General features: G+C 42.9%; 1 protein-coding gene and 1 long non-coding RNA gene across 2 annotated transcripts in view; one reads left to right on the top strand and one right to left on the bottom strand.

Annotated features, from left to right (window-relative positions):
* The window catches only part of LOC115759038, a 15,116-nt gene extending 11,382 nt beyond the window's left edge, over positions 1 to 3,734 (bottom strand). Inside the window, exon 1 of the long non-coding RNA XR_004017484.1 lies at positions 3,236 to 3,734. This is a non-coding gene — a long non-coding RNA (uncharacterized LOC115759038). The remainder of the gene's footprint in view (positions 1 to 3,235) is intronic.
* Positions 2,285 to 25,434, top strand: LOC115759037 (ets DNA-binding protein pokkuri). The gene is made up of 4 exons (XM_030699859.1): positions 2,285 to 3,145; positions 21,731 to 23,020; positions 23,892 to 24,735; positions 24,801 to 25,434. Exons 2-4 carry the CDS (start codon positions 21,790 to 21,792, stop codon positions 25,063 to 25,065), a joined length of 2,340 nt encoding a protein of 779 aa, XP_030555719.1. The 5' UTR covers positions 2,285 to 3,145; positions 21,731 to 21,789; the 3' UTR covers positions 25,066 to 25,434.

Below are 25,434 nucleotides of genomic sequence, written 5' to 3'. Positions count from 1 at the left end.
CTCCCCCGCCTGCTGTGCGCATTTTAGTGCTAATAATTTGTGCGATTGGCAAATGACCAAAAAGTGAAGCGTCTGGAAGACTTCCGCATCGGGACAGATCGCCGGGCCCAAGCAATACTATTTATAGAGCCGACGTCTCTTTCTATCTCCCTCGCGCGCTCTCTCTCTCTCTCTCTCTCTCTCCCTCTTCGTGTGTCTCTCAATATTTAGGACAGGGGATTCGCAGGGTGCGCATCAAAACGGTTTGTGTCTGGGCTGCTTATATGTATGTGCGTGTGTGTGTGTGTGTGTGTGTGTGTGTGTGTGTGTGTGTGTGTGTGTGTGTGAGTCCTATGTGTGGCAAGAGCGAACTCTGGACATTGTATGTGGCATTCTATTTAAATGTATTATCTGCACTTGGGCATCGAACTTGCGACGGGCCGTGCCACAGACGAAACTTGCCAGATTGACGGCGGCAGGTTGCACACACCGATACGCACACACACACACACACACACGCATACAACAAAATTAAGTAAGTTGATGCCGCGTCAACTGCCACCTACGACCTGCAACCGGCACGCCTACGCGCCCATTGCGAATGGCGAAAAAAATATAACAAGAATTGTTGCTGATCGCAGAAAATATGTTGATTGGCTCAATTGGACGACTATTTGAACTCTGAACCGCGGCCACAATCCTGCTGCCTCTCTCTCTCTGTCGCGCGCGCGCGCTCAGCTGTCTCGCTCTTTGCTTATGCCAACGCACCAGAACCAACAACAACAACAACAAACACATCTACTAATTTGGGCCAGTGCGAGAGAGAGAGAGAGAGAGAGGGTGAACGAGCGAGGGGGGGGGGGGGGGGGGCTGAGCGATCGCCGCCGTTTATGGGCATTTGACTTCAAATGTCAACGATGTTTAGGGAAACTGGTTAACGAACTTTTAAAATGAAAAAAAAAAAACAAAAACAAAACAAAGTAAGGAAAAAAGAAAAATCCCCAGCGCAAAAGTCAAGCGGATGCATCGCAACGCAACTGAGCGCATCTTTAGCTACTTTTTATGGCAACCTGTCGCCCTCTCTCTCTCTCGCTCTTGCTCGCCGGCTCTCTTCTTAAGTCTGGGCCTGCTAATTTATGTAAGCAAATAAGAGTTGCTTTTTTTTTTTTTGTTTAACGGAAATGTCGCTTTGCAGCTGAACAGTGTTGGTTAATTGAAGTTTGGGTCGACCGGTTTCAAGGGGCAGCCCACCTTCTATTAGCTAATCGATAAACGATTGTATTCGCTTTTATCGCAGATGATTAACAAGTCAATCGACGCCCACGCCAAAATCCCACAAGTATAAACAAATATATACATATGTATGTATATGTGGATATAAATAATTAAAACATTTTCGACTTGATTGGATTACTAAACACACAGCCAGAAACCCACTGAATGGAAATGCATTAACAATTAGCTTATAATTATGCATATTAATTGCTCTGATTGCACGATCACCTGTATATTGACCAGCTGAATATATGACGTAAATATTTTGTTTTTTAATTAGTATAACCTCAATGTTCGTATAAAATATCTGTACCTAGACATACATGCATATTAAAGGAAATAAACAACGTGCAAATATTCGGAAGACAAATATTGTAAACAAGAACAAGAAAACTGAGAACAAAATCAAATCAATTTAAATTTCTTCATTTCTCTTTGGCGATGCTGCTCTCTTAAATTCTCACGCTCACGCTCACGCTCGCCATGCGTTCAAATGCGCATGCTCTCTGGTGCGCGCGCGGTCTCAGTTTTCGTCGTTTGCTTTGTTTATTTCTTACTCGCATGTTTTGAGTCACAACGTAAGAAACTTTCGTGGTGAGCGGACGTGTTGCTGCGGAACAAGAATACAAAAAAACAAAAAATTTGTTGTACAATAATTATAATACCGAATTGTAATTGTGCAAAAATATTCTAAAAATTAATTGAATTCAATTCAATAACAGCAGCAAAAAAAGTATAAATTAAATAAAAATAAACAAGTGCAGCAACAACAACAACAGCAATAATAATTATTAAGTTGAATTTATCGCTTGACAAATCAAAACATAACAAAAATCCAACGAAAAGTGGAAGAAAAGCCGCCGACGCCGACGTCGTCGAGAACGAGTAACAACGCAAAGAATAGATAAATAACTGTGTATGCCAAGTTTTCCTTTTGTGGCTGTTCTCAAATCAAAATATACAAAAACGAAATAAACAAAAATTAGGCGAACAGAGCGCAACAAAAAAGAAACAACAACAACAAGTAGTGTGCAAGCAAAAGTAAAAAGGAAGCAGTTTTTTTGTATTGTTGTGTGCTTTCTACTTGTACGCAGCGCATGTGAAACGTGGGTGAAAAAGGGCCAAAGCAAAGAAACAAGACCAACAACAACAACAACAGCAGGGACCTGCACAAGTGCAACGCGCAACGACTGTGTGTTTGTGTGCGTGTGCGTGCGTGTGTGTGTGTGAGGCAGGAAGAGACGGAAGTACTTTGTGCTCTTTGTGGCTGCGGCCTGCTCTTCCTCTATAACGTCTCCAGCTTGCGCTCGATTTGTTTTTGTGTTTTGTTCATTTCTGTGCGCCATTCCCTTTTGGCGCTGACATTCGCTTGCAATGGCAAATAAGAAAACATACACAAAACACTTTTAAAGCAAGCGCAACGCAGCGCAGCGCAACGACAAAAGCAACGGTCAACACAGGATTAACGTAACGCAGCTACCAAGTCACTTCACAATGGCCACTTGACGTCGCGTCGCAGTAGCAGCGAACGACGACGCGTCTCAGCAGAACCAGGAAATCGGCAGTCGTCGCAGCAGCAGCAGCAAAGTGCATGCATTACGTCGCGTGACGTTCGGCTAACGTAACGTTACGTAGTAGTGCAGCAGTTGTAGTTAAGGCGAGCGTCGTCAAAGAAGAAGAAGAAGAACTGCAAGCAGAAGCAACAACACATTAACATTAACAACAAGTGTAACGCGCGTTTTCTGCATCTGGACAACATATCCGCTTCCGCGTTCCGCGCTGTCGCTGAGAGCTTTAAGCTTAAGAGAACGGCAAACAGACAACAGGCATTACAATAACAACAACAACAGCAGCGAACTACGTCACGGCACAGTGGAGCAAAAGCAAACAGGTAAGCAAGGAAAAAAGATATATCAAGAAATATGATATAAAATAGGAAAAACAGAAATTGATTTATGAATTCTGATGTTTGAAGACTTACATGTTTTTTCCAGATTTCTTGTCGTCATTTTACAATCATTTTCCATTTTCTTCTATGCGATGTTCGTTTGTTTCGGGAAAAGAGATTTCACTGTACATCTTTTATACACAATCACTTGTTTTTTGTTTTTCTCCAGCACGTTTTATTTGTATTTCTGACCTTCTCTCATTTCCATATGTTTTCTTTCATCTCACACTTAATGTGATACACAATTCTGTGCTCCCCCCCGTCCCGATATGGCCCATACAAAAGTTGTCACCCGAAAAAAATGATAAATTTTAACGTAATCTCTTTGAATTGTCTACATACGCTGCGTTTTTATTGTTTCTGTCATGTTCCGACAATCTGTACACAAATAATTAACAACGATTTCTCAGGTTTCTCTTATTTTGTTGAGGTCAACAAATTTCAATTCCTTCTAGCCAAGATAAATGCAACTTTGTTTGAGCCCTTTACAACACTAGAGCGCATTATCTTCTTTAGATACAGTCTATTTCTAGACTGTGGATTTGTTTTACTAACTTAATAAAAAAGCAGAATCTGTCGCCTAAAAATAAACATGAAATAGCTTATTCTAAACTATTGAAAAAAGCGCATCTTTGTCTTTATTTATTTTTCCATACGGAACTCATGATTTCACACCTCTCAAATGACACTCAGACATTAATCAATTGAGATTAAAGCAAATGCACTGATTGTACTAAATGTACCTAACCTAGAAATGCTGTGCTTAGTTCCCATAAAGTTTACGCTATAACTGTTTTGTACAACCTTTACAGTAGTCACTCGCGAGAACGTCTTTCAAAAATTACTGTAATTGTAATATTTAGCATTTTTTAGGAAAATAGTTCTAATAAATACCAAAATGCATTACTTATTTCACAGTTAATATTTCTTGTTAAAATTTTCAATTCAAATAGTTTGTTTTTTCTTCATTCGTGAGTTACCACTGTATAAATATGTTGATCCATATTGAAGGCAATCGCTCGATTGGGTTTTCGGGCTCGTTTCGGGCTATTTTTCTTGGGGGTTTGCTTTGGGTTCGACGGGTCTCTTGTTGCATGCACTTTTTTCTATGGAAGTGAAACAAAAGCGGAGCGTTAAGCTCCAATTGGGTTGATGTTACGGTTCTTATTTGTTGTTGTTGTCGTTGGTGTTGTTGTTGTTCTCGCCGCCTGTTGCCGCATTTTTACTGTGTCTCTTCTGAAGCGTACGTCAGCGAAATCTTATCGCGCGGCCCGCTCTGCTGCTGCTGCAGCAGAATTCTGTTTATTTGTGCGCCTGCTGTCGCTGCCGACGTCGACGTCGCTGCTGCTGCTGCTGAAACGAATAAGCGAACAGTTCCTGCTTCTGGTATAGCTGCAAACACACACACACACTCATAACATAAAAAAAAAAGCTCAATCTGTTTGGGTGGCGGCGACAGCGCACCTGATCTTGCTATACACCCCCCTCTCCCCCTCCCTCGCTGCTTCCTTTGTGGAGAGCTAAGATTTTCGTCGATAAATTTGATTATGTGTGCGCGTATACAAGTATGTATGTATGCATATGTATATAAATATATATATGTGTATGTGTGTGCGTGTGCGTGTTATTTATTTAACATGTTCGGCTCTCCAATTAGCGAAAAACGAAACAAAACGTAGAAATATGTCGACACATGCACACACACTCACACACACAAGCACAAAACAGACATCTCTCCAACTGAAACAGCAATTTTATGGATTTCTAGCTGTGTAGAGCCATTAACTTTCCTGGTTCTCACTGTTTATACGTCCGACTGTTTGCTTCTGTCTGTGGGGCAGAAAAAGCCAGCGTAAATACAATAAATTAAATTCACTTCCGCATTGCTCCACAAAAGCGACGCGACGTAACGGGTGAGTGTGTGGCACACGTAAGAGACGCGCGACGCCTTAACGTAAGAGCAAAAGCACTAAGTGTACGGAAGCAAAAGCAAAAGAGAGCGGCAGCGACGACGACGATCTTTCGGGTCAGCAGCATGGCAATTGGGGAGACACACAAACCCAAACACACACAGAGACAATTGTTTATGTGTATTGGGTTGCTAGAGCAGAAACAGGTATAAAAAGTGTTGAGCGCAGCAGGTAGAAGGAGGCGGCGTAAAGGCAAAGGCTAGCAACCCAACGAAAGAAAGAGGAAGCAAATGCCAATGCAAACGACAGCAGCAACAGCAACAACAACAGTAATATAATGAAAAGTGAAGCAATTGTGACGCTTGCTCTCTTTTGCTCTGCTCTTTAATAAATATGATCTGAGCCTGAAGGGCTTAAGGCTCACTCAATTTAAAATGCGCATTTATTGTTGTTGTTGTCATTGCTGTTGGGGCTTGGCTGCTGTCTCAGCGCTTTGCTTCTTCTTTTTATGCTACTCAACGATCTTTGAGTCACAGTCACACACACACACATACACGCACACGCTAACTGCACTGAGAATGAGTCGCAGTCGCAATTTTTTTTTCTTTTGCTGCTGCTGCTGTTGTTGTTGTTGTTTTTTTTTCGTTTTGCCGCTGACGCCGATGACTTTTAGTTGTTTAAACTTGCATGCGGAAGTAGCGCGCATAGCAATTGTATTTGCTGGCTTGCTTGCTGTAGTTGTAGTTGTTGTTATTTGATTTTCTTGCTGCGTGTTATCGCCCAGCGCAGATGTAGCCATTGTGTGTGTTGTTTTTGCTGTTGCTGTTGCTGAGTGCTATATTGATGTTTTGCAATATGCACTCACACACACACACACACACACACGTATTGTTTGAACACTTTGCACGACGCGCACACACACATACACTTGTTAGCATTATGACAGCCACTTGTGCAGCGGCAGCAACAACAACGACCCATTTTATAGTGCACAAAAATCACACTAACCTGAATTTGCCATAAATGTTCACAGCTTCCATTGTGCTGTCTCCAATTCGCCGCACAAGAAAGTGCCTGCGTGTGTGTGTGTGCGTGTGCGTGTAAGCTATCGCCGCGTATCTTTCAACACTATTAAAAGATCGTGCGAATTCGTGTAGTTAAAAAAAAAACACACCAGCACTAAGCTTCCCTCACCGGAGCTTATATTGCCTTTTTTATATGCCAAACATAAAATGGGTAATAAGGGTATGATAAAAATTGCACAAAGTTATATAACTGTTAAAATAGAGGGAGATAGTTAGAGCGTTAGAGCTAATAAAATGGGTTCTCTCGCTTGTGTGCCAAACGCAAATAAACTTGTTTTAAATATTTGATACTCCCACTGAGGCACTTATAGATCAATAAATCCACAGGTTTCATTTTTATAGTTGCCGAAAACGAAATACGCTTTGCGTATGACAGATATGTACAAAAAATTAACTGAAGTTTTGTCTTTTAACATTTTTTAATACCATCTGAAATTGAATTTCGAATCGATTCAAATCGAATTGTTGTTTTGATGAATTTATGATTTTATAGGGTATATAAAAGTTGATGACCTGCATTTATTTGACCAAACACTTGTTGTTGTATATTAAGAACCGAGTTTAATTATTTTTAACAATGATCTTGCAATGGGGAAATGCGTTATACAATGGCATCAATAATTTCCCGATGCACAGATAATTTCCCAGCCTCACAAAAACCGCACACATTTCCCAGCACTCGATCTCGAATTCGAACTCGAACTCCGCCTAAGCTGCTGAGAGAAAGAGAGAGCAAGTGAGCGAGAGAGCGTGAGCGAGAGCGAGAGACGATGTGCTGTTGCCATGGCCGGCGAGGAGGCGAACCAAGTAACCTGTTGTGTGAATTATGTTACGAACGTAACGTGTTTCAAAATATAGGAAGTCTTGCTTGACTTATGCCGCCGACACAACAACTGCAGCAGCAGCAACAGCAACAACAACAACAACAACAACAACAAAATGGCTTTTGGGGTTCAGCTTTAACGGTGCCTCCTCTTGTTGTTGCCTATTATCTAACGACGCCAAAGAGAAAGAAACAAACGAATCAGCGGGCAAAGCAACTGCAAACAACAACAACAATAAAAGAGCACAACTAACTAACTAACTTAAAAAAAAAACAACAACACATATATGCCCGTCGTTTTCTTGTGTCTGTGGCACATTTTTAATTTTCCTTTGGAGCATGTGGCACACATACGAAGGAGCCGCAGCTGAAGCGGGTAGGGCAAGGGGCGGGGGGTACGCTGTGTGGCCAAGCAAGAAGTGGAGTAGAGTAATGTTGTGGAAAAAAGTCGTTGCTGTTGCTCGTTGTCGATGCAACACAATTAGGTAATTTTCTTTCTACTTGCAACACTGGAAAAAAGCAACAACAACAACAACAAAACTATAGATCGCGCGAGGGGGCCAGGCTAGGGTAGGGTGTGGACGTTGCGTGGTTGGACGTAACAGTTTTTCGGGTGCAGAAAAAAAAACGCGGATTGCGTAATGTCCAAAAAAGGAAGTTGCTGTCGCTTCTCTCTCGCTCTCGCTCTCTCTCTCTCTCTCTCTCTCTCTCTCTCCCTCTCTCTCGCGCATCTTATCATGAATGGACCTCTGTTAAAGTAGAGTGGAAAGAAAAGTGGGATATATCTTTGTGCCCAGTCAAAATAACTGTAAGACTTAAGCTCCAGCTACCTGTGCCTAACTTATCCCTAGTCCAAACCTTAAACCAACCTTACCTGTTGCAACAATGAATAGCCGAACCCGAACTGCTGGTGGTCCTCGCAATAATTGTTCAGCTCGAGTGCTCGATGAATTGTCCTCGACCCGCCCGCGCCCTCCTACTCGCTGACCGCAACGAATTCACAATGAAAAACGAACTGCTTTTCCTGGAAAATTGCCTAGGCGGAAGGAAGAAGCGACAGACACTTGAATTTTAAGTGCAAACACACGCAAAAAGATTGCAGCTGAGCTGTCCTTGAGTCCTTGCCGTGGCATCTTCATAATCGCAATGGGTGGTCCTCAACAGAATATTTAACATGTACAGTGTGTACTCGCTAAATGGAAACACGCGGCGGCAAAACGAGTTTTTATTTGCAAGCAACTTTTGTGACAAAAATCAGAAAATTAAAGAATTAAAAGAATTTTTGATTATTAAAAATTCAGTGATTTCTTTAAGACAACGAATTCACAATGAAAACAACATTTTTTCGTGGAAAATTCGTGGATCAGTTTCACTTTTCATTCGATTTCAATTGCTTAAATATTAAATTAAAATCAAAAATTGTTATACATCATTTTGATCATGATCTATTCATGATAAAGCCCCTGCTTAAGACTATTCTCCCATTTCGCATTTCAGATGAATTCGGAATATCAGGAAGTTTTTACTTCCGAATGAAAACTGTATAAGAAATTTTCACTATATGCACAAAGTATTTATGTTTGTATTTTTAGCACACTGGGAAATCGTTAATAAATCAATTTGATTTCGGCGCCCGATACCATTGATAAGGCAATGCGTTGCCCACTTATCAAGAGGTGTGTGTGTGCGCGTGTGTGTGTGTGTGTGTGTGTGCGTAAGTTCCTATCGTAATCGCGCCCAATGTCTGATAAGCGCGTCAAGTGGAGGAGCAGCAAAAATGTTCAGTCGAACACGGAACGAATATTATATGTAGGGGTTGGGCAGAAGATGTGCCTGCAGCGGGGCGGGCCGAAAGGGGTGGTAGAGCTGCCATATAAGGTGTGCAGGTGAGGGGGTGGGGGGGACTTGAACCGTAACCGGAAATGACGCCAGTTGGCAAATATTAGCTGCGCCTGGCGCACCACAGTCTTGAGCGATACGAGCTAATCAGAATCGGAATTATTTGTTGTTTTTCGTTTATTTTGTATTTGGGGTTGGGTTTGGGTTTTGGGGCGAGGGATTTTCATTTGGACCTTTGGCTTAATTTGTTGGTGTTTATATTGCGCACCACACGCAAATTTCAATTATTTTTATTGCTTTTAAATTATTTATTTATAGCCAAAAAAAAAAAAAAAAAACGAAAAAAAAACGAAAAGAAGAGAAACGAAAAAGCGTACAAACAATTCTTTTAATCATATCGCAGCTCACAAGTGGAAATACTACTTGTTATTATTGTTTCATTTATACAACAGAGAGATTTGGAGGAACACACATAGGAAGCAATCGAAAATGCGACCACTTCAGCTGAAACTAGTGCACGTAATCATGAGATATCAATTTTTGATCAATTTCATCAGGGTTTATTTTTGTTTGCCTTTCGTTTAGTTAGTTGTAGTTGCCACATGGGGTGTCACGTGCAGCACAGGAACTGCATCTTATAATATGGATTAGCAGAAGAAAGATGAACATTTTTGTAGTTCCCATAGATATTCAGGTGACAAAGGTTCATTTCGTGGGAACACCGACTGATTAGTCAATGACTGGCATTAGTTAAGATAAGCCAAACGTATCAGCTTAATTTAAATTTCGGGGAATTGCTCAGCACTTTTTTTTTGTTTCTTATAAAGAATACCGAAGTGTTTATAAAGATAATAAATTTTAAAGTTAATATAGAATTGTTCGTATAACATTTGCAGCTTATGTTAAATGTTAACAGATTTACAGCGTCAATTTAACATTTCTGTTAACAGACATACACCTCTGTACAGAATATGAAATTATAATGTATTTATTATCCAGGTGTTAAGGTATTTGATACATTTCTAGTTGATTGTCAATTAAACAATTGCCTTTTTAATCGATTAATCAATACATTTGCATTGCTCTAGCATCATTTGATGCATAATAGTTCACGTTTTATTAAGAAATGTGCCTTTGAATATTTACCATGAACTTTAACATGCATGTCAAATATTTATCATGAATTTTAACATGCATGTTAATGAACAAACTTTCAGTTATTTAACATTTGGTTATTGAACATGTAAGTTAAATAACTACCATGAACTTTAACATACATGTTAATTGGAAAAAATGTTCAGTTTTTAAGCTTTTCAGACCTAGTCTTTGCTAATACTTTGTAGGCAATTACTGTCCCTTATCATTTATTAGACCGGAGTCTACGTCATATGCGGATGCAGTTCTCGATTGCAGCTGTTGGCGACGTGCTCCACGCTGTTTCTAGGCGGCCAGAGGCAGTCGGGCAGTCAGGCAGGCCCATACACTGAATTCTGATTTGTTCATTGCACTTTTAACAGATGTTGTTATTGTTGTTATTATTATTATTTCCACATTTGAGTAATGCTGATAGCAGCACTTAATAATAAATAAAAAGGCGTCTATCTCTAGAGGGAGAGCGAGAAGGGGGGGGAGAGAGTTCATTATAATTAACAGTTAAAGTCGAGTGCACAATTGTGCATGCATTTTAAGTATTTACATTAAAAGCCACAAACAACAACAACAATAATGATAATTATATAAACGCAGAGAGGAAAATGCTGGCTGAAGAAAAGCTCATGATAAGCAGAGCGCCTCGAGGGAAATGCACGGACAACAACTTGCCAGAGAGACAAGTGTCTGTCGAATGCCAGAACGTGGCCAACAACAGCGGCTAATGAGATAAAAAGCATACACATATAATAAACAAGACAAGAACTCAAGCAGGCCACAAGACACTAACTTACTATTGTAGAGTAGAATTTTTTTCTTTTTTTTTGTTTTGTGGCATCTTCAGGCTTGCCGCAGCGCCTGCAGGCATGTGTCTCATTTGGCATTTGCTAATTATGAATTTGGCGACAATAAAAAAGAGAAGCAGCAGCAGCAGCAGCAATTGCAGTTGCAGTTGATGCAGCATCAACTGGCAGCATCTTTTCCTTGGGCTCCTTCACGGCGCTTGGCTACGTGATGTTCGTGTCAATTTTGTTGTTTGTCTTACTTGGAAATTATAATATAATCTCCCCCACACAAACGTTCTTTACATTTCCATTTCATTCTGCATCAAGCACCCGGGACGACGACTACACGTTGTCTGTCTCTCGGCTTCTTTGCAATTGCCTCGGGTCTATTGTTATTGTTGCTGTTGCTGTTGTTATGTCATTTGACACTTGGAATTGATGTTGCGGCATTCGCTTGAATTTCACTTATGACAAATGTCATCAAAATGTTTAGCTAGCTAGAAATTTGTTTAGTTGTATGCCATCCACTCGACAAATAGATGACGAGGCACAGACACATTCACTTCCTACACACACACACAATTGCTTCTATGGTTACGTATGAATCAGTTAAAATAATCTAGAGCAAATTGTATTACGAAAGTTAAACTAATCAAGTGAGAATTATATTATGTGATATTGAAGAAGACACGAAAGATCTGTGAATGGAGATCAAAGATCAGGTTGAGGATCACTTTGGAATATCAACTGAGCAATAACTTGATCTGAAATCGAAAGAATGCGAAAAGTTCTTGTGTAAAGTTAAGAGCAGAGATCATATAAACTCTCATTAAAATATTTGACTTGGACAGAATGAAGATCTCAAAAATTGATCATTTACTTCTCAAATAGAAAAAGGCCAAGAAAAGATCGGTTGAGTGCAGATCACTTTTAGAACAGAGACACTCACAGCTTTAAACGAAGCATTCCAAAAGAAGATCAGTTAAGCGCAGATCGCTTTAAGAACTGTAATACAACTTTCAACGAAGTATTTAAAAAGATTAGCTAAGTGAAGATCACTTTTAGAACTACTTTCAGCGAAGTATCTTAAAAGACGATCAGCTGGGAATAGATCACTTTTAGAACTGAGATACTTACAACTTTAAAGAAGATCAGCTAAGTGAAGATCACTTTTAGAACTGAGATATAGCTTGAAAAACAAAGTAATCCAAGTACTGAGAGACCAACAACTTTCAGCAAAGTATCTCAAAAGAAGATCAGCTGAGAATAGATCACTTTCGGAACTGAGATACTCACAACTTTAAATGAAGAATTCCAATAGAAGATCAGCTAAGTGAAGATCACTTTAAAAACTGAGACACTCACAACTTTAAGCAAAGATTCCCAATAGAAGATCAGATGATCTGCATTAAATTGAAGATCTATTTTTAGAGAAAGTCTTTCTAAGCTTCGCTTAGATGGAAACAGTCTTTAAAGGCAGGCAATAAAAAAAAAAGAAACTCCGATCGGAGAACAAGAACTGTACGATCGATCCAACCAAAACAATGTGTTAACTTTGACACAAACTGATCGCTATCCAAGAATGTGTTTAATTACAACATTGTTGTAAATGTTGGCACTGCGATCTTGTGTTGATCTGTTGTAAGACATTCGTGTGACAGCCATCGATTGGATGTTTGTTATCATTCCGCAGAAAGTGCTGCTGTTTTACTAGAGAACCGAACCGAGCATCGATACCCAGACGGAGACGATGTGCTGTGTGTAATGATTGTGTTTTCATTTAATCAATAATTCATGTCTAATGCTTATCGCGTGTCGGGACAATACCCGGTAATTTACTTCCCATTGATTGCGATATCTATGCGCGCATGTTCGTCTATTTATATGTCTAATTTATGGTCTATTTTTGCAACATTTGCTGGCAATTTCCTGCAGAGCGCTTCTAATTCAAAATTCGCAGCTCGAATAACTCTAGAGAATTGTTTTCTCGCGAGCCGTTTGCTTGCGCTTCCTTTTCGCATTAGCCTAGGAAGTGACTCGATCCAATTACTTGAGGTTTTCAAGCACATACAAATGCCTTCTGTTAATCTAGGCAGTGCACAATTTGCCGCAGAATCTAGCCCCACCTTTTGCCAACCCCTCTACCTCGGCAGTTACCTGCCATGACTTGATTGTGATTATAGACATCGTCGCTTGTTCGGTTCCACGTCGCCGTCTCTCTGCCTTTTTGTACATCCGCTTCCGCATTTATTAAGTGTCTTTCCAGCGACGCGCAAAATGTTCCACGGCCCGAGCTTAGAACGCTTTTACAATTCAGGTTTTTTTCGCCAGCCAGCCAGTCAGCTAGCAGGGGCTTTGTTTCTGCCCAGTTTTATTTCTTTTCGTATACCCTGTAACCATAAATTGGCCAATAAGGGGCATAATGGAGCTCCATAATGAACTGGAAGCTAAGATGAACTCTTAAAAGTACAGCGTATCGTTAGATAGTTTTATATATTATGTATATCTGATCTATATACTTATTTGATCTTCGTGCACAAGGAAACGATCTGTCCACGTAAGCTAGATATATCATCTCTTAAACAACATGTCTATCGATCGTAAAATACAAAAGTTATTGAAGATTATGTTTGTTGGGCTTAGCTGGGGCTGGGACTCAAACTGAAGACTTGAAGCGGAATAAAGCAAAGTTTTCATAGATTTCAAAAGTGCAAATAATAAGAATTTCTTAGTGTCTAATATAAGAAAGATAAGGTAAATAAATAGAAGTTGTTTAAATGGGCTCAATCTTGATAAAGTATCTTAAGCTCCAAAGATAGAGCATCAATTTCCAGTTGTTTGATTCCTAGACAAATTGAGCTCTGAGCACAGGGTATCTGTTAATACAGCAAAATATCTCTAAATATCTCTTACCCGTTTTATATTTTTTCAAGTTTTTTTCAACTTTTTGCATTGCTCTCTGTAATTAAGATGCGAGGCGCGATCGTCGTCGTCGTCGTCGTCGACAGCGAAGCGATCAGATCATGCCAAAGTTCTTTTCACGTTCGACTTAACCGAAGCGCTCGGCGTATGGTTGGACAGGGGGAGGAGCTGCAGCTGGCTGCATGCATGCCTAGATTCAAGCAATGTGCTTGATTACCAGCACAAATACTAACTACCGGTTTAGATGCCGACCAGATATAGTTAGCCGGACTCGAATCGACTCGACTCGACTCGACTTGGCTTGGAGCGAGCTGCTTGGATGCTCACATCCGTGCTGGGCGCTGATCTAATTGACCATTTGCGGGCACAGGAAGCTGACTCGCTTGTCAAGATCAATTGGCCAAAAGAGAGACAGAGAGAGAGAGGGAGGGGAGCGGGGAGCAGTCGAAGGAGGAAGTCAATAGACCAAAGAGTCCATGCGATTTCAAGTCCAAGACAAGCATGTTTTGGGCAAAGCAAACATAGCAGCTGCCTTCCTGCCACGATCTATATATACACACACACACACATATATATATATATATATATATATATATATATATATATTTATATGCGTGTGCGTATCTATGAGTTAGCCTTATCTTATCTGGGCATATTTGTTATAAACTTACTGAAAAGAAACCTCAAGCAAATCGTAAACATTTCGTAATACATATAAACATTATAGTGGAAGTGTGGCACACACACACACGCACACACACATGTCAGCAACGGAACATGTTGTATCTATATCTCTGTTTCTTGTCTATATCTTGGCCGCTATCAAAGCGTCGACAGCCAAGACGACAACAAGTAATCCTAGTTTACAAATATCAGCCATAACCAACCCCGCGACAAGGCCCATGCCGTTGCGAAGGTGCACCAGGTGTGCGTACGTGTGTGCGTGTGTGTGTGCGTGCGTGTGTCGCGAGCTGCTTATCAAAAATCTGCTTGATGGACTAGGTTCAGGGGCGCTTTTCTCCGATTATGCAGAGAATGTAGATGTATATAGAATAGTAAATTATATATATAATTGTATAATATAGCATGTTAAGAAAGTCTAATAGCTGGAAGAAATGTCTGAGTTCCAGAGTCTTAATAAGCTTAAGATCTATGGGTTAGTCTCTGCCACTAGAACAAAGCTGAGCAACTACTAAAAAACAATTATTTAACTAAAATCTAACTTAGAAGTGCGGCTTACAGGGTTAGTTCTTGGAAATTCCCAGCGAAAACTATCTAATTTATTAAAATTTCAGCTTCCTTACTTTATCTTCCAGTGTAGCTCACATTATTCCAATTAGATTATTCGAAGTTCTGGTCTATCAATACAGACGTCTTTTAGGTCTAGAAAGATTGATGTATTTGATTATACAAAATAATAGTCCTTCTTTTAATACCTATTTTGATATTCCGACCAATTGATTCCTTCGCGTATTTCATATTCCTTTGTTCCATCTCCCATTGTAGTTGACATTATTTCCATCAAATTATTCGAAGTTCTGGTCTATGAATCCGGGTTATACAAAATAATAATACCCTTTGTTAATATTCCAACAAATGGATGCCTCCTGTTGCAGCCTGTTGCTTGCCTTTGCAATCCAATTGCAGCTGTGCTCTGGGGCAACACGGAAACATAGCATATTAAACAACTTCAATTGAATCGCACTGACCCGAACCTTAACCCGAACCCGACTTACACTGTGCGTTGAGAGTCGACAAGAGCTGGCGACAACTCTGGCTTATTAAGTTCGACTTGAGGGTTAGACTCTGCGAAGGGGTGGTGATTGTCGGAAAGGGTAGTGCGAGAAAATTGCAAAAGCTGAAACAAACACAGTTGCGACTAATTGAATATGATGGGCACAAGTGATGGAAACTCCTCTCTAGAAACATGACCGGCACATAAGCGTGGCAAGCGAAACATTTGTGAACCCTTCTCGAGCGTTTGATGAACTCATCGCATGAACAAAAAAAATATATATGTATATACATATATGATTATAGAGCTCGGTTAGGTAGATATGGGTAGCTACCGTCGGCGATGATGCTGCTGCTTTTATTATTATGGCAGGCCGGCTAATGCTAATGCTAATGCTCATCATGATGATCGTGCTGATGATCATCACAAAAAGTCTGCCTCGGTTTGCATATTAAAAGATACGCAAAAGGTTATCGAACGTTTGATATCATTAAGCATTTTTCGTATTCAGCTTTCTGTCTTGTCTAACCTATCCGACAGCTACAACTCATATCATTAGAGAGAGAGAGGGGGAGAGACCCCCACACAAAATAAAATAAAATCAAATAAAAGATATGCGCAGAGCATAAAAGATGAGAACCATGAGCCAGCAGTAAAGCCACAGCTCCACATTAGAGCAAACATGCACGTAATGCGCCCAAAAAAAAAAAAAAAAAAAAAAAACAAAACATTTATAAAAAAAATGTAACATTAAAAAAAAAAGAGGGGTATAGATTTGTATATGCTGCTTGAGGTCAGGCAAGGGTCTGGCGCGATCTTGTCGCGCGATCAACAACTAATAAACCCGACTAAAGTGTGAGGATCTCCGCCAAGACTTACAGAACAGATCATTAGATGGAATAAAACAAAGAAGAAGCTGAAGACTAGTTCCATGGAAACGCTCGCGGCTGATCGCGGCTGATCGTTGATCGTTGCGATCAGGTTTGCTCAGCCGCCTCTTGCTGCTGCTTCTCGCTGCTTCTCCCTGCTCCTACGTCTGCTTCAAGTGCGTAACGATGATTGATTTGGTTGCTTGAGAGCGTTTGCCTGCTTTCTGCTGTGTTCGCATGGCTGGCGATCAGCGATCAGTCCGTCTGTCCGTCCGTCTTGGAGCTTGTGTGTGCTCCACAAAAAAGTGCCTACGGCGCTTTAAACAAACAACAACAACAACAACAGAAAAAAGTGACGATCTAGACAGAAATTGAACCGTAGACCGTTTGGGAAGCTCTGCTTCTTGCTTGTGCTGTTGTCGCGATCGCGCGAAGAAGAACCCGGAATTGGCGTCTTTTTTCTGCTTCTCCACATATACAAAAATATATATATATATATTTGTGGTTTATATATGCTCAGCAATAGCATACGCTCACGCGCTTGTTATGCACGATCAGCTCAACCTCTATTTGTATATAGCATATATATCTATATATATCTGTATCTGAATCTGTATCTGTGTGTGTGTGGCTCTGCTTAAGACCAAGCGGGTTTTCGGGGGGAGTTAGGCTCTGATTTTTACTTGTCTATTGTTGTTGTTTCTTTAATATATGCGCTGCATATGTATTTGTATTTGTATTGTCTTTTATTTTTCTACTCGGAGCAGTTATAAAGCAAAGCAGGTCGTTGACTTGGTTTTGAATTTTTGTGCTTATTAATTGAGTATTTGATATGCCGGAATATGGCGAACCAATATTCATAATATAATAATAGACACACGTGCAAGACACACGATCATCTAACTTGGATACCCTGTAAGAATTGATAATGGGTAAATAGAAGGGTATATTGCAAGAGTATGGCTCTTGTCCAGGGGATTATTTTTAGAGAATTGGACATATTAAGTTTCATATATCGATAATTCCTACCATATTCCTTGCATCAATAACTATCTATGTTCAGCCCCACATCAGGTATATATTACATATGGGATACCCTTTCCCATTACGACTTAAAATCAAAGGTTTTTCTTCATAGACTAAAAGTTTCATAGCGATCGGACCACATTTACCGATGTTATCAAAGAATGAAGTTTTCATAACCTGGAATAAAAAACTTTCAACCTAGCATAGGGTAACCCTTAGTCGGGTTAGTTGCACCACTTTTGTTTATTTGTATTTAGTGTGCGTTACCCTAGGCTCATTGAATTTCATGTAGGGTCCACACAATAGACAGCCTTCAGATGCTTCTTAAGGGTTGCTTTTGGCTGTCGCACTTGAGAATTGTGCGCAGCTGATAAAAAAGAAGAAGAGCTCATAAAAGAGATCAAATGTCAACTGGCAACACATGCGGAGCGAAGCAGCAAAAGGAATTCCAAGAAGTATCTACAAGATGTAAGTGCATCCGCAGGTACGCATTTCCTTTCCGCTCGCCCCCCCGCCGCCGTCGACGAGCCTCTTATATCAATTGCTGAGCACTCGACTACCTGCTGCTCGCTCAGGGTTCGGTTCTGTTCGGGTCCGTGTCCGTGTCCGGGTCCTACGGCCATCATTAACAGCCCAGCATCTGTGAGTGCGTGAGCGAGAGGGTAGATAACATGGACGTTGCCTCGCGCACTCTCTCTCTCTTGCTCTCTCCCATTCTCGCTCTCTCTCTCTCTCTCGCTGTGCAGCTGTGCATACGAACAGGCCGTTAATCTTAATGCGCCGTGGCGGCTGTCGCTTCTGCCTTTTTATGTTATCAGATTTTTCTTATTCTTATTTTCTCATCGCGTTCTTCTACTGCGCAGCAGCAACAGCCACTTGATGCACACAGCCAGTGGCGTCGTCAGCGACGGGGGGCATATTGTGCCGGGGAGGATGTGCCTACGGAAATTACTCATTAACTTGCAACGCATGCAGCACGATTGCACTTGGGTGAATCACCACGCAGAGCCCCGCTGCGCATAGTCTAGGGTCCACTTGTCAGCCCAATGATAGATCAAATGTCTGCCGAGTATCCTCTTCAAAGTGTTCACAAACCACGCACTTGACAGAGATCGAGAGGTTTACAATGCAATTAACAGTTATGCAGGAAATGCAGTTAGAACTAGTTAGCTAGAAAAGATAACTAAGTAAAGCCGGATCTATCGAGTTACAGATCTTGTGAAAATTAAGAGTACTAAATCGATGAATTTCTATGGGAAATATAGATATTCTTGGCAATAAGTAGACCTCCGAGCGAATATAATTAGCAATAGATTGTAAGTTCCTTGAATGTACCAATTGGTATTTTCATTGTGAACTGATTTTCTTACAATTGGATCATTTTTTCAAGTTCCTTTATGGAACTGAACTTAACCTTTGTTCGCGTAGTTCGGAACTAGTTCTTTATAGACTAATTGATATATGTAGCTATTAATAGCTTTCATAAACAGGATGCCAGCTAGATAGGAAGGTCGCTGACTGAGCATTTAAATTGAACTAGAAACAAGAATAAGTAAATAATCGTCTTATATACCAAGTTTAAATAAATAATCGTAATATATATACCAAAAATAAATAAATAATCGATATATTATCGAAAGCAATTTATATACAGGATGCCCGCCTGCCTGCACAGTTTCCTTGGCCATTTTTCCAACGGCCCCATTTTCTTGTCTGGCATTTCCGATCCCACGCCCAACCAAGACACACCCCCTCCCCGCTCTTTTCCACCACTCTTCAGTCAATTTCGCTAAAAGCGGAAATCTCTGCACAAGCAAAAATTCTTTTGCACACACACACACACGCTCAGGCAGACGCACACATACAAACAGACATTCCTTTGGCCTGCTCTCTCGCTCGCACTCTCTTCGCAGTGCAGTTTTCTACGAGTTTTACCTTTTACATTTCTTATTTGCTGTCGCCTTTGTTGCTGTTGTTGTTGTTCTGAGATCTCTGCTGCGGCGGCTGCGCTGCTGCTGGCATTTTTCTAAACTGATCGTTTTATAATTTTCGTTTGTAATTTCCGTTGAAACCGGTTCGCCATCATCCGCATACCTAACTACCTGTGCCTGCTGCCTGCTCCCCGTCCCCTATACCCTGTCTGGTGCCCCCTTCATGCCTGTGTGTTCGTTCTTCAAGCCGCGCCTCCTTCGCCGCCTCTGCCGTCGCTTGCTGTCATCTTCGCTGACTGAGATTTAGAATACACACACATGGATGTATGTACATATGTATGTTAGTGTATGTGTGAGTATGTGTTTGCGTGTATTTATATTCTTATTCTTCTCGCATTGCGTGCGTCGTTTTGTGTTCTGCTTCTGCCTTCTTTCACTTTGTACTGTTGTTGTTGCTTTCTGGTATGATGAACATTCATTTGTCATTTTACTACGTGCCACCGACTGGTTGAATGTTTATTTGTACATTGTTACTGTTGTTGTTGTTGTTGTTTTTCTCGGAGCGAACGAACATGTGTGTAGTACAATATACATACATATGAATTTATTTTAGTCAAATTAAACCATATGTTGTTGCGGCAACCAAAATAACACGTAGGATCGCCTATACATACATACAAACATATGCGTGCGTGTGTGTGTGTGTGTACACAATCAGCAGAGGGCAGCAGCACCTCTTAAACAAAACAAATAGACCCCCTCTAAGTAAAAGACGTACACAATAAAAAAATACATATGTATATGTATAGTATGTGTACATACAAATAAACATGTGTATATCCCACAGTGCGGCCAGTGATCATCATCATCACATCATCATCATCGTCATCTTTTTCATCTGCTGTGCCTGTCTTCTCCTGCTTCTTGCTTAACAACAACAACAACAACAACAACAACACAAGCAGCGGCAGCAGCATGCAAGCAATATTTATTGCTCAGGCGCTCTCTCAGTTGGCCTACTGGCATCTCGCTCGCACGCATTGGAGCTGTACCTTAAGTAAATTTCTTTACTCACTTGTTGAAATGCTTCCCGGAGAATGAGGAAGTTTCGGTGCTGCTGCTGAGCTGAGAGCGAGATGAGATAAATTTTAATGTGTGTGCATGTGTGTACAACTGGGCAATGTCTGAACGCGCGGCCATAATACAGGGTGCGCCTGTAGCTGCTTCTTGAAAATTGGCTTGTTGCTCTCTTTACCCACTGTCGGATTTATTAGTCGTCGTTGCGCCAACGTCTTTCACCCGCTGCTGCTGCTCCGTCGCTGCTGATTTGGAAACGGGTTTTGTGTATGGAATGTGCACTTCCGTTTGCTGTTGCCGCCGCCGCCGCCGCCGCCGCCGCTGTCTGTTGCTGCTGCTGCAGTGATATGCCCGGCAAGCCCAGGCCCAGGCCCAGACCCGGGGTAAATGGGTACGGCTTTCAAGTTTCGTAAAGCACACCACAGCACACCTCCCCGCCGCATACACACCCCCACCTTGACTGCTGTGGCATCAATACATTCGTTTATGTTGAAATCTTACAGCGACTGATCACGCCAAAGATATGCATAAGTATGTGTGTGCCTTGCTCCATGTGTTGTCGATTTGTACAGACATATATGTACATATGCATATGTATGTATGTAGTGTGTGTATTTGCTTGTTGGTGTTTGCTTTGTACACATCCGGAATAGTAGCGTCAGCGGCGATGCCGATGCCGACGCCAACGCCAACGCACATATTTATGGCAATTACCATATTGAGCAATTTTCAATTAAAAAAGCTCGATTTCGATGCGTATTTACATACACAGTGAAAGCTCACTTCAGCGGACTTCCAATGTCGTTCTATTAAGAAAGATGAACGCTTAAAAGAGTTGCGGAAGACTGGAAAATTTTGGCCGGCTAAGAGAGAAATATATGTATGTATGTATGTATGTATGTGTTCATTGGAAGTGCTTTCACTGTATATAAAAGGTTTTTGGTATCGATGGAACGATTGTATTGAAACACGTAGCGCATGCGTTCTATGCCGATCGTTTCCTGCGGGGGTGCTTATTGTGAGTGTGTGTGTGTAGTATGAGAGCGAGATCAATAATGAGAGCAAATGCCGCTAATACAATAGTTGAGCGTGCATGTGTGCGTGTGAGCGTGTTGCGTATTGATTCTGACTCACGTCTAGCGGCTCTTCTCTCTCGCTCGCACGCACTCAGCTGCCTGTGGAGTTGATTTGTTTATGAAGAAATTTGATTTGCTTGGAATGCAAATGTCTGCTATCTTTCGCGCCGTGTGCGTGTGTGTGTGTGTGCGTGTGAATATATAAGGTGATTGAGTATTTAATTAAATACAGGGTGATTTTGGACATCCTTGCGCTGTAACAACTAAAACTAATGCCACATCATTTTCTCACTCTTTGCAGATTAATCCTAATCTTGTGGCTTGAGCTTCGATTAGAACACACACACACAGCGCGTTTGCATGTCCAAAATGAAAATGCTTCCAGTACAGCTATCACTGAATCCGCTCAATCCCAGCATCTGGAGCGATGTCATCTGGCGCTGCCCGCCGCCGCCCTCCAGCCAGCTGGCGGAGCTGAAGACCCAGCTGCCGCCGTCGCTGCCCTCGGATCCGCGTCTCTGGAGCCGCGACGATGTGCTCGACTTTCTGCGCTTCTGCGTGCGCGAATTCGATCTGCCCAAGCTCGACTTTGATCTCTTCCAAATGAACGGCAAGGCTCTGTGCCTGCTGACACGCGCCGATTTCGGGCATCGGTGTCCCGGCGCCGGCGATGTCCTGCACAATGTGCTCCAGATGCTCATCATCGAGTCGCACATGATGCAATGGCATCTGCCCAACAGCCCCGTCACGCCCACCGGCCGTTATCCGCTGTCGCCGCACAGCCACCCGCCGACGCCCACCTGGCCGCCGCTGAACGCGCCGCCCGAGAGCAGCAATCCCTTCCACAGCAACAGCAGCGCCGCCGCCCACATGGCGGCGCATCACTTCATGGCGCCCAATTCCGTGACGCTCAGCCCGCCGCCCTCGGTCGACTCGCAGGCCAGCAGTCCGCCCCAGCCGGCGGCTTATCAAAATGGCGGCGTCGCCCTCTCCAATGCTGCCGCCGCAGCCGCCGGTACAACAACGGCAACGACGAGCGCTGCAGCCGCCGCCGCCGCCGCCGGCTCCTCCAGCGGCAGCAGCACGGCCAGCAATGGATCCGCCTTGAACGGCTGCGTCCAGCCCATGAAGGGCATCAGCAGTGCCAGCAGCAATCACTCCGACTCCGAGGAGGAGTACTCCGAGCCCAGCAACAACAACAACAACAACAGCGGCAGCAAGGCGAATAATCTGGCAACGGGTCCGCTCTCCTACAGCGCTGCCGGCAGTCCTCCGGGCACGCCCATACACAAGGACATGAAGCCCAATTGGACGCAACAGTTGACCAACAGCTTTGTCAACTCCTGGTCACAGCAGCAGCAACAACAACAACAACAGCAGCAACAACAACAGCAGCAACAGCAACAACAACAACAGCAACAGCAGCAACAACAGCAACAACAACAACAATCGAAGCAGCAGCTGACGCTGGACAACACTGGCGGCGCGGTTTTGGCGCCGGGCGGAGGCTCCATCTCGGCCCCGACGACGCCCAGTTACATGTACAAAGCCAAGCGGGAATTCTTTCCCGAGAACTCGGAGCCGAATACAAGTGAGTAGATGCATTCATTTAGATCACAATCGATTTGTTGACATCGCAATATTGTTGGTTATCGATATATGGGCTCATGTTATCGATACATGGGCATATGTTATCGATAAAAACCCTAAAATAAGTTTGAATGAAATGGGAAACTAGATTTTCAGGTTTTTTCGAATTGTTGATATCGGAATGTTGTTAGTTATCGATATTTGTTATCGATATTTCGATAAAATGGGAAACAAGATTTATCACATTCACTTGATGACAAAAGGCTTGCAGTGGAAACATTGGATTCATATAAAAAGGACCTACCTTACCTTACCTTACCTGGTGTTCCATTACCAACTATTCCAGTCAAATTAGTGTTCCATTTCCATTCTTAGGGGTAACGTTGCATTCTCAAAAATAAGTGTTCCAATACCAATAATTCCCATTAATAGTGTTCCATATCCGATGCAATAGAAACAATTGGATAATAGTGTATATTAATTTTTTTAGCTGTAAACACTTACTGGGATTAAATACTTGCCTGAAAAGCAATCCATGGGGTAACGTGTTCCATTACCAACTGTTCCGCCCGTTGGAATCCGTCACTTTGACAGTTTTCCTCATTGACTTGCTAGATTCAAAGTTGAAAGTAACCGTGTTTCAGTTTCAAATGTTACCATGTATTCCGTTCGCAATTGTTCCGCTTGTTGCAATTTGTAGCTTTAACAGTTTTCTGAAACTATTTAATAAATTAAAAGTCGAAAGTAAACGTGTTTGATTTCAAATGTTACCAAGTGTTCCATTGCCAACTGTTCCACATGTTAGTTATCGATCTGGAAATCTTATTTATCGATCACTTGTGAAACGTACTAATCGATATCCCCTTCCACAGATGGCCGCCTCCTGTGGGACTTCCTGCAGCAGCTGTTGAACGATCGCAACCAGAAGTACAGCGATCTGATCGCCTGGAAGTGCCGCGACACGGGCGTCTTCAAGATCGTCGATCCCGCCGGGCTGGCCAAGCTGTGGGGCATCCAGAAGAACCATCTGTCGATGAACTACGACAAGATGTCGCGCGCCCTGCGCTATTATTACCGCGTCAACATTCTGCGCAAGGTGCAGGGCGAGCGGCATTGCTATCAGTTCCTGCGCAATCCCACGGAGCTGAAGAACATCAAGAACATATCCCAGCTGCGCCAGACGACAACGCCCGTGGTGGGCCCAGGTGCTGGTGCTGCTGCCGCCGGTGCTCCAGGCCCCACGCCCAACCAGGTGGGCAGCCAGGCGCCCGCCAGCCCCAGCTGGACGCAGCAGCAACAGCAGCAGCAGCTGCAGCAGTCGCCACAGCGTCCGGCCTCAAGGAACGGACCCAACATGTCGCTGCCCACTGCGGCGGCTGTGGCAGCGGCTGCGGCCGCCGCGTACGGGCCGCAGCCGACGTCGCCGCTCTTCATGCACGCCTTTCACTATCTGTCCGCCAATGCGGCGGCCGCGGCAGCAGCAACAGCTGTCCAGCCGCCCGGCTCGCCAGCCGGGGTGCAGTGCCTGACGCCCGGTGCGCCCGTCTCCGGGCCCGGCGACAAATTCCAATTTCATCCGCTGAAGCTGGAGAACGGCGGCGACAGCGCTGGCGAGGATCTGAAGCCGACCGATCTGAGCGTGAGCAGCAAAAGCGCCGCCGCCAGCAGCAGCAGCAGCAGCAACAACAACAACAGCCACAACGAGGATTGCTATCCGTAAGTAGCAGCAGCTACTCCCAAGAGGCCCACATGCTAATCCCAACCATGGACCTCTATTGTAGGCTCATACGCAATGCCGACGGCCTGACCACCATCAAGCTGATACGCTACAACGAGCAGTCGGAGCTCAAGACGGAGGCAGCCGAGCAGGGAGCTGCAGCTGGCAGCAGCAGCAGCGCCGCCGGCTCACCCAGGCCCATGGATGCAGTCGAGCGGGAGCGGGAACGGGAGCGGGAAAGGGAAAGGGAGCAGCAGTCGCAACCTGTGCCCATGGACAGCGAATGCAATGGCAGCGATGAGGCGGCGGCATTTAGGCATATGCATTAGGCACAACCACCCACCCACACACACGCACACACACACACACACACACACACACACACACACACACACACACACACACACATGCACTATGACAATCAGCCACACCCACACACGCCCACAACTTTACCTGAGCAATAAATGCAGCTGCCTTTGGGACCAGCCAACAACAACAACACACACACACACACTCTCTCATTACCTTTTGTACATACCAACACACACACACACCTGCACACACACGCACACCTTATGCGCACGTGTGTGTGTTAATTAGCGCCTAGTTTTTGTCTGTCATTTCAAAGGGCAGCCTTAAATATTTAATTTAAATACACATTTTATACATTTAAATCTTTGCATAAGTTGCACACACAC

This window comes from Drosophila novamexicana, unplaced genomic scaffold (assembly GCF_003285875.2).
Source record: "Drosophila novamexicana strain 15010-1031.04,08,12 unplaced genomic scaffold, DnovRS2.1 tig00000193-arrow-pilon, whole genome shotgun sequence".
NCBI classification, from domain to species: domain Eukaryota; kingdom Metazoa; phylum Arthropoda; class Insecta; order Diptera; family Drosophilidae; genus Drosophila; species Drosophila novamexicana.
The sequence above is the reverse complement of the archived record's forward strand: the minus strand, read 5'-3'. Positions and strand labels throughout refer to the sequence as shown.